Consider the following 13,903-nt stretch of genomic DNA (forward strand, 5'->3'; position numbering starts at 1 on the left):
GGACCGCTTGAACGCTTTCGACTGGCCTCAGCTCCGCCCCTACTGCGCCACAAACCCTTCCCGTTAATGTCAGTCAATCCAATCAGCCTATCAATCACTCCGGGCGGCGCCACTGCTTCCGGGGCCGAGGTCCCCGGTCATGTGACCCCAAGATGGCCTCCCGGCGGCGGCTGGGAGGCTGAGGCGGCGGCGGTTCCGGCGGGTCAGGCCGCACTCCCCGTTCCCGGGCAGGATGATCGGCGCGCCCGACGTGGTGGCCTTCGCCAAGGAGGAGGCGGCGGCTGAAGAGGCGGCAGCGGCGCGCGAGCCGGGCCTGCCCGAGGAGTACTCGGTGCCGTTGCTGCCCGCGCCAGGCCGCGGCGCCCACCCGTGGTCCCGGCGGGGCGGCGCTGGGGGCGGCTCGGGAGGGGCTCCGCCACCGTTCCCGCGCGACTTCCTGCTGGTGGCCGAGTTCTCGGAGCAGGTGGGCCCGCAGCCGCTGCTGACGGTGCCGGCCTGGGAGGCGCCGGGCGGCTTCGACCTCAACTACTTCGCGCTGCGCATCATGTCGGTGGACTACCAGGCCTGCGCGGCGGGGGCGGCCCCGGGAGGCCCGTACCCGCGACTGCGCTTCGCCCGGGACTCGCAGGTGGTGCTGGGCGACTCCAAAGCGGGCGCCTTCGCCTACGTGCACCACCTGACACTCTACGACCTGGAGGCGCGGGGCTTCGTGCGGCCCTTCTGCCTGGCCTATGTGTCGGCCGACGAGCGCAAAGTCATGCGCCTCTTCCCCGAGCTCTCGGCCCAGTTCTCGGGCGCCTCAGAGGCGCTCAAGGCCGGCAACCGCAGGGCCTTCGCCCGCGAGCTGGAGAAGAAGCTGCACGACCTGGACTATACCCGAGCCGTGCTGCACCGCGAGACCGAGCTGCAGAAGCGCAGCCTGGCCAAGGGCTGCTACTCCAGCCGGGCCATAGAGAAGGCCAACGAGCTGGCCAGCGTGGAGAAGGCCATCATCGAGCACCGCGACCTGCTCCGGCAGATCCGATCCTACCCGCCCGGCCGGCGGAAGCAGCTCAGCGGGCCTCCCTGCGAGCCTAGCGGGGAGGATGCCCAGCTGGAGTTCCCCGTTGATGATGATGCATTGCCCCTGCCCTGTCCGCCGGGCTCCTCCTACACCCCGAAGCTCATCCCAGCCAAGTCCAGCAAATGCTTCGACAAGAAGCTGAAAACCCTCCAGGAACTGTGCGAGGAGCACTCCTTCAGCCAGACCCTCGACCGCTTGCATCGGATCGAGAAGATGTTCCGAGGCGATGTCTGCCACCTCCTGATCAGCCGCATCAGCAGAGCCCTCCTAAAGCAGCAGGCCTTTGCCAGCTTCCTTTTTGAAGACGTCTCTCTCCTGGACGAGGAGCAGCAGGAAAAGCCCTTTGAAGTCGGTCCAGGACAGACCTTGGACCGTCCCAACATTGCTTGTTTGGAAAGCTGCCCAAGTCCTGAGATACTAGTCGACCTTGCCTCTTACAAATCCAGTGTGGAGTCTGTGCTGATTAAGATGGACCCAGAGGTTGAAGAGAGTCAAGACCCAGAGGTCCCCCACCCTGTCCCTTACGACAGTGTTGACCTTCTAGATGTCGACCTGAAAGGGAGCGTCAGCAGTGGCGAAAGCATTGAAGTTTTGGGAACAGAGAAATCGGCCACAACTTCTGTGCACTCGGAAAGTCAATCTGGCTTGCTACAAGCGCCACCCAGCCCCCCTGGAGTGAGAAACAAAGCCGCCAGCAACAGGACCATAAGCGGGGATAGCATTGAAGTCCTTAGCATCTGCCCCTCGGAGGCCCTGATCCCAGACGATTTTAAAGCGAGCTACCCAAGTGCCATTAATGAAGATCCTTACAGTGGCGAAGAAGAGGAAGGCTTCCTGTTTAACCGCGAGTTAAATCTGGACAGCACTGAAGAGGAGGTGGAGGGCAGCCCTGCACCTGACGCCCCTCCGGGGGATGCTTCTTGCTGCATTGGCAAAGAGAGCCCAAACTTTCTTGAGGGTCAAGCCAATGTGCCTCCCAAACACGACAATGAGGATGGCGTGGTCAGCATTCCCCCACAGCCATACAGGCCAGGCGATGCGGGGTTTCAGGTGAACTTCACAGACTGCTCCCACGATGGGGTCCTGGGGGGCCTCCTTGCCTATGAACTCGATCCTCATTACCTTTGTGACGGCCGAGAGGCCAGTAAAATGAGCCTCGATAAATGCTTGGATTCCACGAGTTTCATGAGCAGTGCAGCGTCCACCAACTCCGACAGAACTCCGTCCCCTGCTGCTCTCACGGGAGAAAAGTCCAAGAAGGCCGGGCAGAGCGCCTTGCGCTTCATCCGGCAGTACCCCTTCGCCCACCCTGCTATCTACTCTCTGCTGAGCGGGAGGACCCTGGTGGTGCTGGGAGAAGACAAGGCCACTGTAGAGAAGCTCATCACTGCCCTCTCCATTTTTGTCCCCAATTCTGGCGCTTACGCCAAGCCCGTGAAGCACTGGGCCACCTCACCTTTGCAGATCACGGACTTTCAGAAGTGGAAGCTGGTGGGGCTTCAGAGGTAACATTTTGGCCACTTGGGCCTTCTCCCCAAATGTCCTGTCCTGGCGCATATCCTCACCATATCACCTCATGGAGAGAATTGCCTGCTCCTCCCTGCCCCCCTCCTGTCTCTGACCTTGCCGTGTTGAATAGCAAGGTCTGAAATGGGTCTCTGTTGGTATTGGACTGGGCAGTGAGGTTTGGGAGTAGAAGGCTGGTGTGGATTGGCATGTTTATCCTCATATATAAATATCCTATTCAAATATGGTTTGAGGGATGTTCTTTACCGAACACTTGGTGGTCATAAGGAAGGTGGATCAAAAGGTGAGCCTGGTGAACTACAGTGAGAAATAAGGCTAGACTGGAGAAGATGGCTAACCTGTTTGTTTATTTGGTTTCTGTAGCTGCCCATTTGAGCAAAGGACTCTGGCAGGTGTGCCTGACACAACCCGGCAGTGCTCAGCTTCTTGTCTCCTGCCAACCAGTTGATCAGCCAACTGGGAAAGAGAAGGTTGCTGGTTTCCTGTGTCTGGAGAAGTAGTAAACTTGAACCACAGCCTTAGGAGAAAGAGGAACTTGCAGTTCTGCTAAAAATCACCAATAACTTCCTCAGGTTTCAGTTGGTGGACGTGGCCAAACTGAGATTTGAACAGCCACATCATCATTTCATTTATGTAACCAATAGCTGTGTCGCTCTATTAAGCAAACAAGGGAGGCAATTGTGGAGGTCTGATCTCCATTTCCTCTACTCTGTTCTAACAAATGCTGGGACATGGGGAAGGGATTCAGGAAAACATAGGCAAGGGAATTAACTGTTAAAAGGCAATAAGGTATCATATTGTTTAGCTAAGATCTCTCGAGAAAGTTCATTAGAGAAGAGCAAACATGCTTATAAAATCCTTTTGTAATAAAGGACATTCAGAGAGTTTAAGATTGCTCCTCTTCGTTCTGTCTCAAGGGCCCTTTAGCCTTCCAGCCTCCCCATTTGCACCTGTTCCTTCTCTTTCCAGGTCAACCTCTCCAGGTGGCCCCAACATGATGCATTCTCTCAGCCGGTACAGCCGATACATCAGTGTGCTGGACGCCGACCACAAGATCCTCCGCTGTCCGCAGTACCGAGGGAACCTGATCCTCCGGCTGGCCGACCACCGCACCCAGATCAAACGGGGGAGCACCTACCATGTGCACGTCCAGACCCTCCTCACCCAGCTCTGCTCCAAGGCCTTCCTCTACGCTTTCTGCCATCACCTCCACCTCCCCATCCGAGAGGGAGAGACGGAGGACTCTCTGAGCGCACGGCGGGAGAACTTCTTGAAAGTCCAGCTGGGTCTGGCAAACGAGGACCGCAAAGTGGTCCAGTATCTGGCTGAGCTTCTGAAATTGCAGTACATTCAGGATCCCATCCGCGGGGTTAGCCCTGTGCTCAGGTTCGATTACGTGCCCAGCGCTTTGTACAAAATTTAGGTGGCATCCAGCCTGTCCTGCCAATGTCCTTCCCCATCCAACATTCGTCTGTGTCTGTTAACAGGCTTCCACGGTTCCAGGACTGTCCTGTGAGCGCGTGGGAACCCTGAGAACGATAGAGAGTAAAGGGAGAATCCAGACATTTGGCACCACTGCCAGGTTGCTCTTAAAAGGCAGGAGAATGGCATTGTGCAGAGCGGCGGGAAACCTCCTGAATGTGGCGGGCAGTCACAGGAGAGCTGGGACACCGTGTTTGTGAGCAAGTTCTTCCTGTTGGATCGTTTGTAGATTGGTGGGATTATCGCGAGTGCAGTTCCTTGCATGTGGGATAATATCCCAGCTAATGTGAATTATTATTTGGGCAATTGGCTGTCACACTTGAAATGAAAGAGGCCTTGTTGGTTTTCCCTCTTTTGAGCACAGGGAAACCAAATATAAAATTTCTGATTTGCTGAGGAGGCTTCAGGGGTGGAATTCCGGTGGATGTGAAATCTGTGTGGCCAGCTGGGGGTGGGCGATCTGATTCAAAAGGGAAACTCGCTGTTGCATTGCACTTCTGAATGAGGAGTTGCATTGCAACTCTGAAGACTGTTGAGGTGGTCCAACGTTGAGGATGTGAATATAGGCGGCCCGTGGTTAACAATCTAACGTGGCTTGGTTTTGGGGCAGGGCAGAGCCTAAAGATTGCCCAGAGTGTCAGCTACAATTTTTTAAGCCCTCTTGCGTTTCCCATAATCTGACACCCGAGCGTTTTGAACCCCCAAATTTAAGTTCTAATGACCAGGCCAGCATAAGCCCTTCAAAGATAAAAGTGTTCCTTTGCTCTAGGTGGTGGCTTAGATCTTGGCTAACAAAAGAAGCTGCTCAAACAGCCCTTAGTTTGATGGCTAACAAGATTGCAGATTGAGATCTTTGCTGTTTGCCTTTGAAAATAGTCCAGCTGGTGCTGAAGACATGCCAGTTTTCCCTTCTGTGGTATGTCAGGATTGCACAAGACTGGCTTGAGAAAGCTTTTGGGAGTGAATGCACTTGGCTTACTCATTTGAAAAAGATTTCCAACACATCAATTTCTTCTTCCACCCAATGAAATGTTTAGGGAGGGGTGGTTGTGTTGCCAGTTTCATTGATGTCATCTGTACTGGCAGGTAGCAGATTTGCAAGGGAGTGTTCAGTTTCTGGGCCTATTTAAGGGGTCGTAAAACTTGCCTGCCTATAATCCCCAAGAGTTGGCTAGAAAGTGTTATCTGGTTCTTTAGGCACCAGTGTTTGCAGAGGGCATCTTTGACTTTAGGACAGTGTTTCTCAACCTCGGCAACTTGAAGATTGGTAGACTTCAACTCCCAGAATTCCCCACATCTTGTAGTAGCCAAGCTTGAGAAATGTTGCTTTGGGAGACTGCAGCTTGGAAGCCAGCTGGCTCTGCCCATCCAGGGCCATGGTGCCTTTGAGAGCAATCTGGAGTCGCTCCTGCAGACAGGTGGAGCTTGCGTGAGTTGATCTGGTGCTACTGACTGGCCTGCCTTGTAGCATTTGTAGACATAGCACTGCCCTCCCGGGGGTCCCTGGAAAATAAAGGCCCCCACCTGAGAATTGTTCCTCTGGTTGCCCATTCCTGCACCGTCTTTGTCGCTTCCTTCCAAAGCCGCGTTTCTCATCTCTGCATGTTTGGTTTTCTGGTTTGGCCCCAGAGCTTTTGCATAGGCAACGCTTAGGAGGCAGTAAAAACGGGGAGCCTTCAGAGAAATCCAGGCAGCCGTCGCGCATCCGTGCTATTAAGTCACATCCTGAAGAACTGGACGAAATAATATTCAACACCAAGTGACTGACTTAAAAAAAGTGTATATTTAAAAAAGGAAATTATTTATTTGGGCACAACTATTTTTTGAAATACAAATATATATATATATATATATATTGTTGTATTTTTTAAAGCTTATCTAACCCATGCACTCATGGTAAAATTCTTAATTTTATTGTGCTTAGTAAAAACTGTCCTGACAGTATCTTTGGGCTTGTGCATCTAGTACAGTGAAGGCAACTGTGGATGATGGGGAGATAAACTGCAAGTGGGAAGTAGTCGGTGTCAAATATGTTGCTCAGCTTGTCATTAAAAGTGTCCCTTTCCTTGAACGACACATCTGCTTTTTGGAAATGAAGTAGAATCCATGGGACAAGCTCAGGTGTGCGAGAGAAATAAATCCCCGCATTGTTTAGCTTCCTGCTTCCCTCCACGGCCAACCACAAGGTTTCCTGGAAGGGCTGTGTGGTGAACGGAAGGCCCACTCCTGCTTAAGTCATTGTCATCCCTATAAATTGTGGCAATAAATTCTGTAACTTAATGCAAAACAGTTTGAAGCACAATTTTTCCCCCCTAAATGGCCAATTTCTTTTCAAAGCATCTCTAGAAGAGATGCTTCTCCTGTTCCATCAATAGGGGTTTTTTTCTGGCAAGACGTCTAGATAGGATCTGCTTGAAGGTAATGCTACCTGGTGTGTGTGTGTGTATGTAATACTGGGCTGTCATTAACCGTTCCAGAGAGGGTGGTACTAACATTTGTCCTTGTTCCATTTCCTTCCCAGCTCTGGTGCATTTTTCTTCTTAAAAAAGGGAGGAAAAGAATTGGCTAAGAAGCGGATTATAAAAGCAGAAGCCGACCCAAGAGAAACGAAAGACAGGGGCATTGAAGGAGGAGGGTCCCATTGCAAGAGGGCAGCTGGGGTGGGCTGCCATTCCAGATATGGCTCCTTTACAACACAGGCAAGCCGGGAAGCGGGAAGGAATCGGCGAAGGTCTCCACCTCCTCCTTGAGGGACCTCAGCAGCCCTTGATACTTCTGCTCCGTCACCAGCTTCTCTTTGAATTCTCTCAGCGTGGCTTTGGGGCTCACGTCGCTCTGCACCTGTAAAGTGAGCTCTATACCTGTATAGGGAAGACAGACACCTGCGTGAGCTTAAGCACCTCACTGAAACAAGATGCCAGAGTGAATAGTAGGGTAAATTTGGAAGGTTGCCCAATCCAACGCTGTGGAATCTCTGGGATGCAAGAAGCAGAGAGTTCTGTGGCTGGACTTATAATTCCAGAGAAGGGAAATTCCCCCCACACACACACACACTTTTCAAAAGAGTCTGTTCTAGGTTGAAGAAAATATCGCTTTGGGCTGAAGTCTTTATGCTTGCCCATTGAGTTCAACTATTCCTCGGCAGCTTTGCAAACCACAAGCAGGAAGCATTTCCCTCTCCTCTCTCCCTCCAAGTTCTCATTCAGTTCCAACCTTGGCAACTTTAAGACCTGTGGACTTCAACTCCCAGAATTTCCCAGCCAGCGCATCCCCCTTCTCACCTTTCCCATGATTCACACTCGAACTGTTTGGCCTAAGAAAGGAGAAGAGGGGGGCACACAGGTACAATGAGCACCCCACCTTTGTGAATGAAGTGAGCAACTTTCTTAAAGTCTTCTTCCAGGAATCCTCGGGAGGTGAGAGCCGGTGTCCCCAATCTCAGCCCGCTGGGACGCAAAGCACTTTTGTCTCCTACAAGGAGGGGGAAAATAGGAATTAAATTGCAGGAAAGGAAGCTGGTTGGTGCCGGGTGGATATTTAAGCAGACATCCCCACAGCTAAGTCATTCCTGCGCGTAGCTGTGCTCAGAGATGTCTTTTGGTCTTGAAAGCCTCCATTAACCGACTTGTGTGGCCATATTCCAACTCGCCTCATTGCTATTAGCACAGGGATGCAGGGTCTTGGCTTTTAGATCTGGATATCCCAGTTCCCATCTACCAGCCAATGTAGCCTCCAAAGATGGGAACTGGGACTGCCAGAACTGAGATCCCATGTTCCCTGACCACTAGGCTTGGGGTCACTATTAGCCACTGCATTGTTTTCACTGTGTAAGAAGATGCAAGTGGCTAACAGCAGCCAACCACCACCGCCCTTGTAAACCCTGAAACTAGCCAAACCACTGGGCCAAAGTGCATCCCTCCTGGCTGAGCCTCCCTCACCTGGACAGGTGTTCTTGTTGCAGGCGATGGAGCAGAGCTCTAGGACCCGTTCAGCTCGCCCCCCATCCGTGCCCCGGTTGCGCAGATCGACGAGGATCAAGTGGTTGTCAGAGCCCCCTGCAAGGAGAGCCAAAACAGTGGCTGAAGGGTGCCACGAAGTGCCATCGTCCCAGGGAGCCCTGCGTGCTCCGGAGAAGACGCCAGAGGGGAGCTGCGTCCTTGGCTGCCTCACAGCACAATAGACGTTGACTTGGAAACAAACCTCACAAGGTGTGGAAATTGTCCCGGAGGGGATTGTTTTCTTACCAGTGACGACATGGTATCCCGAGCTGATGAGAGCGGCTGACAAAGCCTTGCAGTTGGCCACCACCTGCTGCTGGTAGGTCTTGAATTCGGGAGTCATGGCTTGTTTCAAAGCCACAGCAATTCCTGTCCCGACATTCCCCCCAAGAGTGGAAGATGGATTAAGTAGTGCCTCTGTACAATAACACCCATGCCAGACTGAGGGGTTGAAAAGCCTTCTGGCCATGAGGAACAGACTTTGCAAGACCCGCGGTGAATTAAGCCCATTTTCCAAACATTTTCTTGCCCTGAGCACGAAGGAAGCGGGCAAAGAAATCCTGGCCAGTTCTTCCTCCTCCCTCCCAGTTCACAGGACAGGCTTTTGCCTTTTTCTCAAGCACAACTCACCTGCAATTGCGTGATTGTGAGGGCCCCCCTGGAGACCAGGGAAGACGGCCTGATTGATGAGACTTTCCAGGTTATACAGGACCTCCTTCCCTGTTTTGGGGTCGACGCTGCGGACACCTGGAGAAGGGAAGAAGGGTGCTTAGAAGATGCTGGAGGCCTCCAGGGGTCTCAGCCCAGGAGGATGGTGCATAAGTTCCCTGCTCGCTGCAACGCTCACCTTTCCGGTAGAAGATCATGCCAGCTCGGCAGCCCCGCAAGGTTTTGTGGGTGGTGGTGGAGACCACGTCGCAGTGCTGGAAGGGGGAGGGCACCACGCCAGCTGCCACCAAGCCACTGATGTGGGCCATGTCAGCCATGAGGTAGGCGCTGTTCTCATCTGCGATCTTCCTCATCCTGGCATAGTCCAAATTCCGGGAGTAGCAGCTGACCCCTAAGGTGGGAGAGAGAGAGCGAGGGTTACTCAAGGGGGCTACAGGGAAGGAGATGCCAAGAGCGTCCCAGGCTGGCTTCTAGGATGGAGCTCCTGATATGGAAAGCCCTCACCCTGGAAAATTAAAGAGAAGCGTTTTCTCCTCATTGATTCGGTCTTCATAACTGCATGTCAAATACACTCCTGTCATTTTGGTCCCTGAAGTTGTAGTCTTCACACAAGGGAAGCACAATCTGGGGATGGGTGCCCAGGCCCAAGCACATGATCTCTGAGTAACCCCAGGGAGTGAAGGAGAATATGCCTCACCTGCAATGATCAGCTTTGGATGAAACAGGCGGGCGTTCTCCTCCAATCGATCATAGTCGATGTAGCCCGTTTCGGGGTTGACCTAAAGCCAAAAGAAGTTAAGAGGGGTGCTTCCAAAATAAGGGAGGGCATGACAAGCCAGGAAAGGCCTGTGGCAAATACGCTGAGTGTCAGATTGGCATCTTCATCTCTGCACTTTGCTGGCATCCTGTCATACATTGTTAGGGGGGAGGGGGTAATTGAAATATAGAGAGTAGAGATGAGAGGGAAGTGTGGGGGGATAAGAAACGGCTATTCCACTCTTCAAGGACACCTAGCTTGGTATATGAACTGTACCAAGTGGCTTCAAACATCCAGGCTGTTCTCAAAACACCTACATGGCACACCATTGGGCAGAGATGGACTGGCCAAGGGGGAGAAGAGGGGAATAATATAACGCTTTGCGCAGGAACTAGCCTTTCTTTCACTGCAACCACCTAGCCTTAGTAAAAGTACCTGTCCCTTCAACCAAATGGAATTGAGGGTCTTTCCTAGGACAAAGGGCTGGGGCAGACATGACATTGAGGCTCCCCCTACCTTTCAGGAGTGTGCAAGTCTGAACTTCACACAAACTCTGAGCCAATTTCCCACAGGTAGGTTTCTCTCTCAAAGTGGCATGAAGCTCACCTTGTAAGGCATGGACTCAAAGAAGATGGATGTGGCAGAGATTTTCTTCTTGTCGGTCATGAAGCCATGTGTGAGGTGACCCCCATCTGGCAGATCCAAGCCCATGATCCTCCCGTGGGGCTCGACCAGGGCAGTGTACACGGCAAAGTTTGCAGGGGACCCTGAAACAAAGGCACACAGACACAGCCACACTCATGTTCAAACTCTGATCAGTCCGATTAAAATGGCCATATTGTGCGCATGTTGACTGACACGGGCACTCTACGGTGCATTTCAGAACAGCTTGCAAAATACCTGAATAGGGCTGGACGTTGACGCCCCACTTCTGTGGGTCTAGCCCATAGGCCTCCAGGGCTCTCTTCTGGCAAAGTCTTTCCAACTCATCGACAAATTCTGTCCCACCATAGTATCTAATAAAAAATAGATGGAAACTTTAGCCAAAGTTTCTCAAATTGTAGCAACCTTAAGACATGTGGACGTTTAGAATTCCCCAACCGTGGGGACCAATAATTCTGGAAAGTAAGTGTCCTGTATCAGCCATGATTGGGGCAGGGAAAAAATAGTTTGCTCCTAGCATCCCCTTTACAGGCCTCAGATGCAGGCTGGGAGGGGGGGGGGGCTTAGTCTAGTAGTCAAAGGGCCTTCAGGTCTTCAACCCAGACCTCCTTTCTTCCCAGCCCCACCTTTGCCCCGGATATCCTTCTGAGTATTTGTTGTTCAGGCAGGAGCCCAATGCCTCCAAAACAGCTCGGCTGGCAAAGTTTTCAGATGCGATCAGCTCCAACCCAAGTCTCTGTCGCCTTTTCTCCTTCTTGATAATATCGTAGACCTGGGGAAGGTGAGAAAGAGGGCTTGCTGGAAGGGGTTGAGGGGGTGTCTATCTGGGGTTGGGGGCGGGAAGGCAGAGGGGATAGGCATGCACACCCTTCCACAGAAAGGAAGTTCTCCACCATGAATCCCCAGGCAGATTTAATTCCCCAACTGACTAAAATGTATGCCGTTCCTCAGCCTCTTGCAATCAAAGCAGATATAAAAGTAGGTTCTGAAGCCTTTTGGACTTCTAATACCAAACGGGAAAAAAATGAAATTATGACATACAGATCTGGCATCTAGCAATATTTATAGATAATTTAATAATCTATAAATATTGCTGGACTCCAGATTTATATCTGCTGTAAATGAAGGTGGAAGTCAGTATTCCTTTCTGTATTGTTTGTTCTTCTATCTGCAATTTCTCTTTTTATTCTTTTCTAGTCTCTTTCTTGAACATTAGTAGTGCTTGTCGGTTTTTACTTTTTCTGCCTCAAAAAATTAAGCTGGCATGTTATCTTTGTAGCATCACAGTAACTATTTCTGAACCTTCCTTGTGAAAGATTTCTGAAGTGCAGATATAAAATTCCCTGAGTGAGTCAATTATAGCCGTTCAGGAAGGTGAACCAATATTCCTGTTATGCTCTTCCTGGGTAGCCGGAGGGGAGAACGGGGGCATTCTCTGAAGCTACCCACGTGAGCTGCACCAGCAATGACATTGCAGCTCATCCAGGCTGTTTACTTAGAAGAACCATTGATTGCAACAAACCGACTTTGGAACACGTCGTTCTTGCTGCTCTTATTCCATACACAAGGTTGAAATGTGTGTCAACCTGGAAGAGCTGAGCCAGCTTAAAAACTTTCAAATGAACGTCACACTGCCGGTCAGTGGCCTCTACCTCCCCTGATCAATACATCCCCCTCTCAATTGAGGTCACCAGCCGAAGCAGCAGCGGGTGAGCTGACAAGCGACCTACCTCGGGGTCATTGGTGTCCAGGGCTTCCATCACCATCTTGTTGTGGGAGAGCCAGAGGTCCTTGGTGACATGGTCTCCACCCGCGTTCGTGTTGGCCATGGCAGCTGGAAGAACTAGGTGCCTGCAAAAACTTAATTTTGTAAAAAAAAAATCACTGATGCTAGGTTTCACAAAGTATTTTGCAACGTAGAACATTTTCCATTCCATGACCACCCTCAAAAAGGAGTGTCTCTGCCCTGCATTTAGGCTATGATTTAAGAGGCAGGATTGGCTCTTCAAAAGAGGGCTCTGAGACGGGAATCGTTGCAAACCACAGAGTTATTTCAGTAGAGAGATGGATGATACAAATTTGATGAAGGAATGAATGAATGAATGATTCTAAACATCTAGTAAACGAGGGGGGGCAGATCTGCAGCCCATGTTATGATGTTGTATCTTGGTTCCCTACCCAGTGGCCAGATTCACATGCCACACCAAACCACCAAGGGTGGTTTTGCCTCCTGCCTCGTCTGAATCTGGATGGTTTGGGTTGGAACAGGGCTTCATACCCTGGCCAACTTTTAAGACAGGTGGACTTCAACTCCCAGAATTCCCATATGCCAGGAACTGAAGTCCACCCATCTTTAAGTTGCTAAAGAAGAGAAAAATTGGTTTAGAGGATTGTATGAATTCATCCCGATTTTTGTGCAATGCACAGTTCTTTTAAGCAATCCTCTCTTTAGCATATTGCGTGAATAGAGCCTTTTGGGGGGGGGAAGGAGAAGGGAAGGAGGCAGCTGAATCGGGGTCTTTCTGGACAACAGCCAAATCACCAGCTGCAGAAGAAGAGATCTGGAGATGCCTCCCAGGAGGGAGGAGAGCAAGAGGCCCTAAAGCAGGGCTGTCCAACTTTAAACAAAGCTGGCTGGGGAATTCCAGGCGTTGAAGTCCACAAGTCTTAAAATTGCCAAGGCTGGACACTCCTGCCCTAAGTGATGCCCTCCATGACAATCCCAGCAGCTCCCCATCAGCTGACCCCAATCCGTCACTCCCACACGGAACTGCTGCCTAGACAAAGAAGGCTTGTCTTTGCCACTTCAAGTTATTCATTAACTCTTCCTAGCGGAGCAAAAGCCTCTGGGAAGCTCCAGTGTTGTAATCCAGTTTTGAAATTCTGCCTGGCGTCAACTTCTTCCTAACTTTCCCTTGACAGGGCAGAGGCGGCAGGAACCCCATCGGATGTGAAGGGCACCAGACTGACTGCCAGGCTGCATGCAACTTTCTGCGCAAAGCCTTTTTTGCTCAAGGCCTGTCCAACATCTCAGGAGTGAATATGAATTTGGTGCACATCTTCTAATGCTGCAAACCTGCAAATTGACATTATAATCAGCAGCTTCACTACCGTTATCACCTTATTTATTTTGTGTAACCGCCTGTCTCGCTGTCCCCTTGCCAAGGAGGGTGTTTTTTTTTAAACCCCCTCAGCGCACGGTAGACAGATTGCCTTCTAATCCATGTTTTCCAGGAGAAAAACAGGCTGATCCAGAGGCTACGTCCTAAAGCTCACAACGACCTGCAACCGCCCCGAGCTGAACAAGACAGCCTGGCAGGGCGCCGGGGCTCTAGTTTTGCAACAGCCAAAGGAAGCAGGGGAGGGAAAGCAAGCGTGACCTGTTGAATTTCCGCCTGTTATGCAGAGAAGTAGCCCTGCAGGAAAGGGCGAGAGATCCTACAGAAAAAAGGTGAAAGTTTCTCTTCTCCCCCCCCCACTCCTGCAAATCATAACACTTACTGGGATCCTCGGTGCAACGGCGGACGCTCCCGCGAAAAAGAGGCACCTCCCTGCAGACTCCGGGCTTAAATCCACGAGGCCCCGCGCGCTCGGGGGATGGAACTTTCAGCACTTTCTGCCCCGCGCCGCAGCCAATCAGCGTGCTCGCCTGGCCCTCCCGGAGGAGTCTACCGCGGCGCGTCACAGCCAATCAGGATGAAGCAGCTCGGCCCGCCTACCGCGCGCTCTTCTGCAGCGGTGGCC

General features: G+C 51.6%; 2 protein-coding genes across 3 annotated transcripts; one reads left to right on the top strand and one right to left on the bottom strand.

Annotated features, from left to right (window-relative positions):
* The first annotated feature begins 107 nt into the window (after positions 1-107).
* On the top strand, positions 108-6,352 carry SMCR8 (SMCR8-C9orf72 complex subunit). Its single transcript, XM_039367977.1, has 2 exons — positions 108-2,568; positions 3,560-6,352. Exons 1-2 carry the CDS (start codon positions 233-235, stop codon positions 4,011-4,013), a joined length of 2,790 nt encoding a protein of 929 aa, XP_039223911.1. The 5' UTR covers positions 108-232; the 3' UTR covers positions 4,014-6,352.
* Positions 5,853-13,775, bottom strand: SHMT1 (serine hydroxymethyltransferase 1). 2 transcript variants are annotated; one of them, XM_039367978.1, is made up of 12 exons: positions 13,661-13,775; positions 11,890-12,019; positions 10,786-10,931; positions 10,397-10,512; positions 10,103-10,263; positions 9,437-9,518; positions 8,918-9,130; positions 8,701-8,817; positions 8,317-8,439; positions 8,011-8,127; positions 7,433-7,543; positions 5,853-6,933 (listed from the first exon to the last, which is right to left on the bottom strand). In XM_039367978.1, the coding sequence occupies exons 2-12, from the start codon at positions 11,986-11,988 to the stop codon at positions 6,761-6,763; spliced, it is 1,458 nt and encodes a 485-aa protein (XP_039223912.1). In that variant the 5' UTR covers positions 11,989-12,019; positions 13,661-13,775; the 3' UTR covers positions 5,853-6,760. The 2 variants fall into 2 exon arrangements, with proteins under 2 accessions (XP_039223912.1, XP_039223913.1); XM_039367979.1 differs by having other exon boundaries at positions 11,890-12,010; positions 13,661-13,742.
* Positions 13,776-13,903: the final 128 nt, after the last annotated feature.

Source organism: Crotalus tigris, unplaced genomic scaffold (assembly GCF_016545835.1).
Source record: "Crotalus tigris isolate CLP2741 ecotype Arizona unplaced genomic scaffold, ASM1654583v1 scf7180000020608.1315917, whole genome shotgun sequence".
In the NCBI taxonomy this organism is placed as follows: Eukaryota; Metazoa; Chordata; class Lepidosauria; order Squamata; family Viperidae; genus Crotalus; species Crotalus tigris.

What these genes read in the sequence shown, in the direction of transcription:
- SMCR8 (XM_039367977.1), top strand. Translation starts at nt 233, where the DNA reads ATGATCGGCGCGCCCGACGTGGTGGCCTTCGCCAAGGAGGAGGCGGCG. An exon ending in AAGCTGGTGGGGCTTCAGAG is followed by an intron (nt 2,569 to 3,559) that starts GTAACATTTTGG and finishes TTCTCTTTCCAG; the next exon opens with GTCAACCTCTCCAGGTGGCC.
- SHMT1 (XM_039367978.1), bottom strand. Translation starts at nt 11,988, where the DNA reads ATGGCCAACACGAACGCGGGTGGAGACCATGTCACCAAGGACCTCTGG. An exon ending in TGGACACCAATGACCCCGAG is followed by an intron (nt 10,932 to 11,889) that starts GTAGGTCGCTTG and finishes CACCTTCCCCAG; the next exon opens with GTCTACGATATTATCAAGAA. An exon ending in GAAGGATATCCGGGGCAAAG is followed by an intron (nt 10,513 to 10,785) that starts GTGGGGCTGGGA and finishes ATTTTTTATTAG; the next exon opens with ATACTATGGTGGGACAGAAT.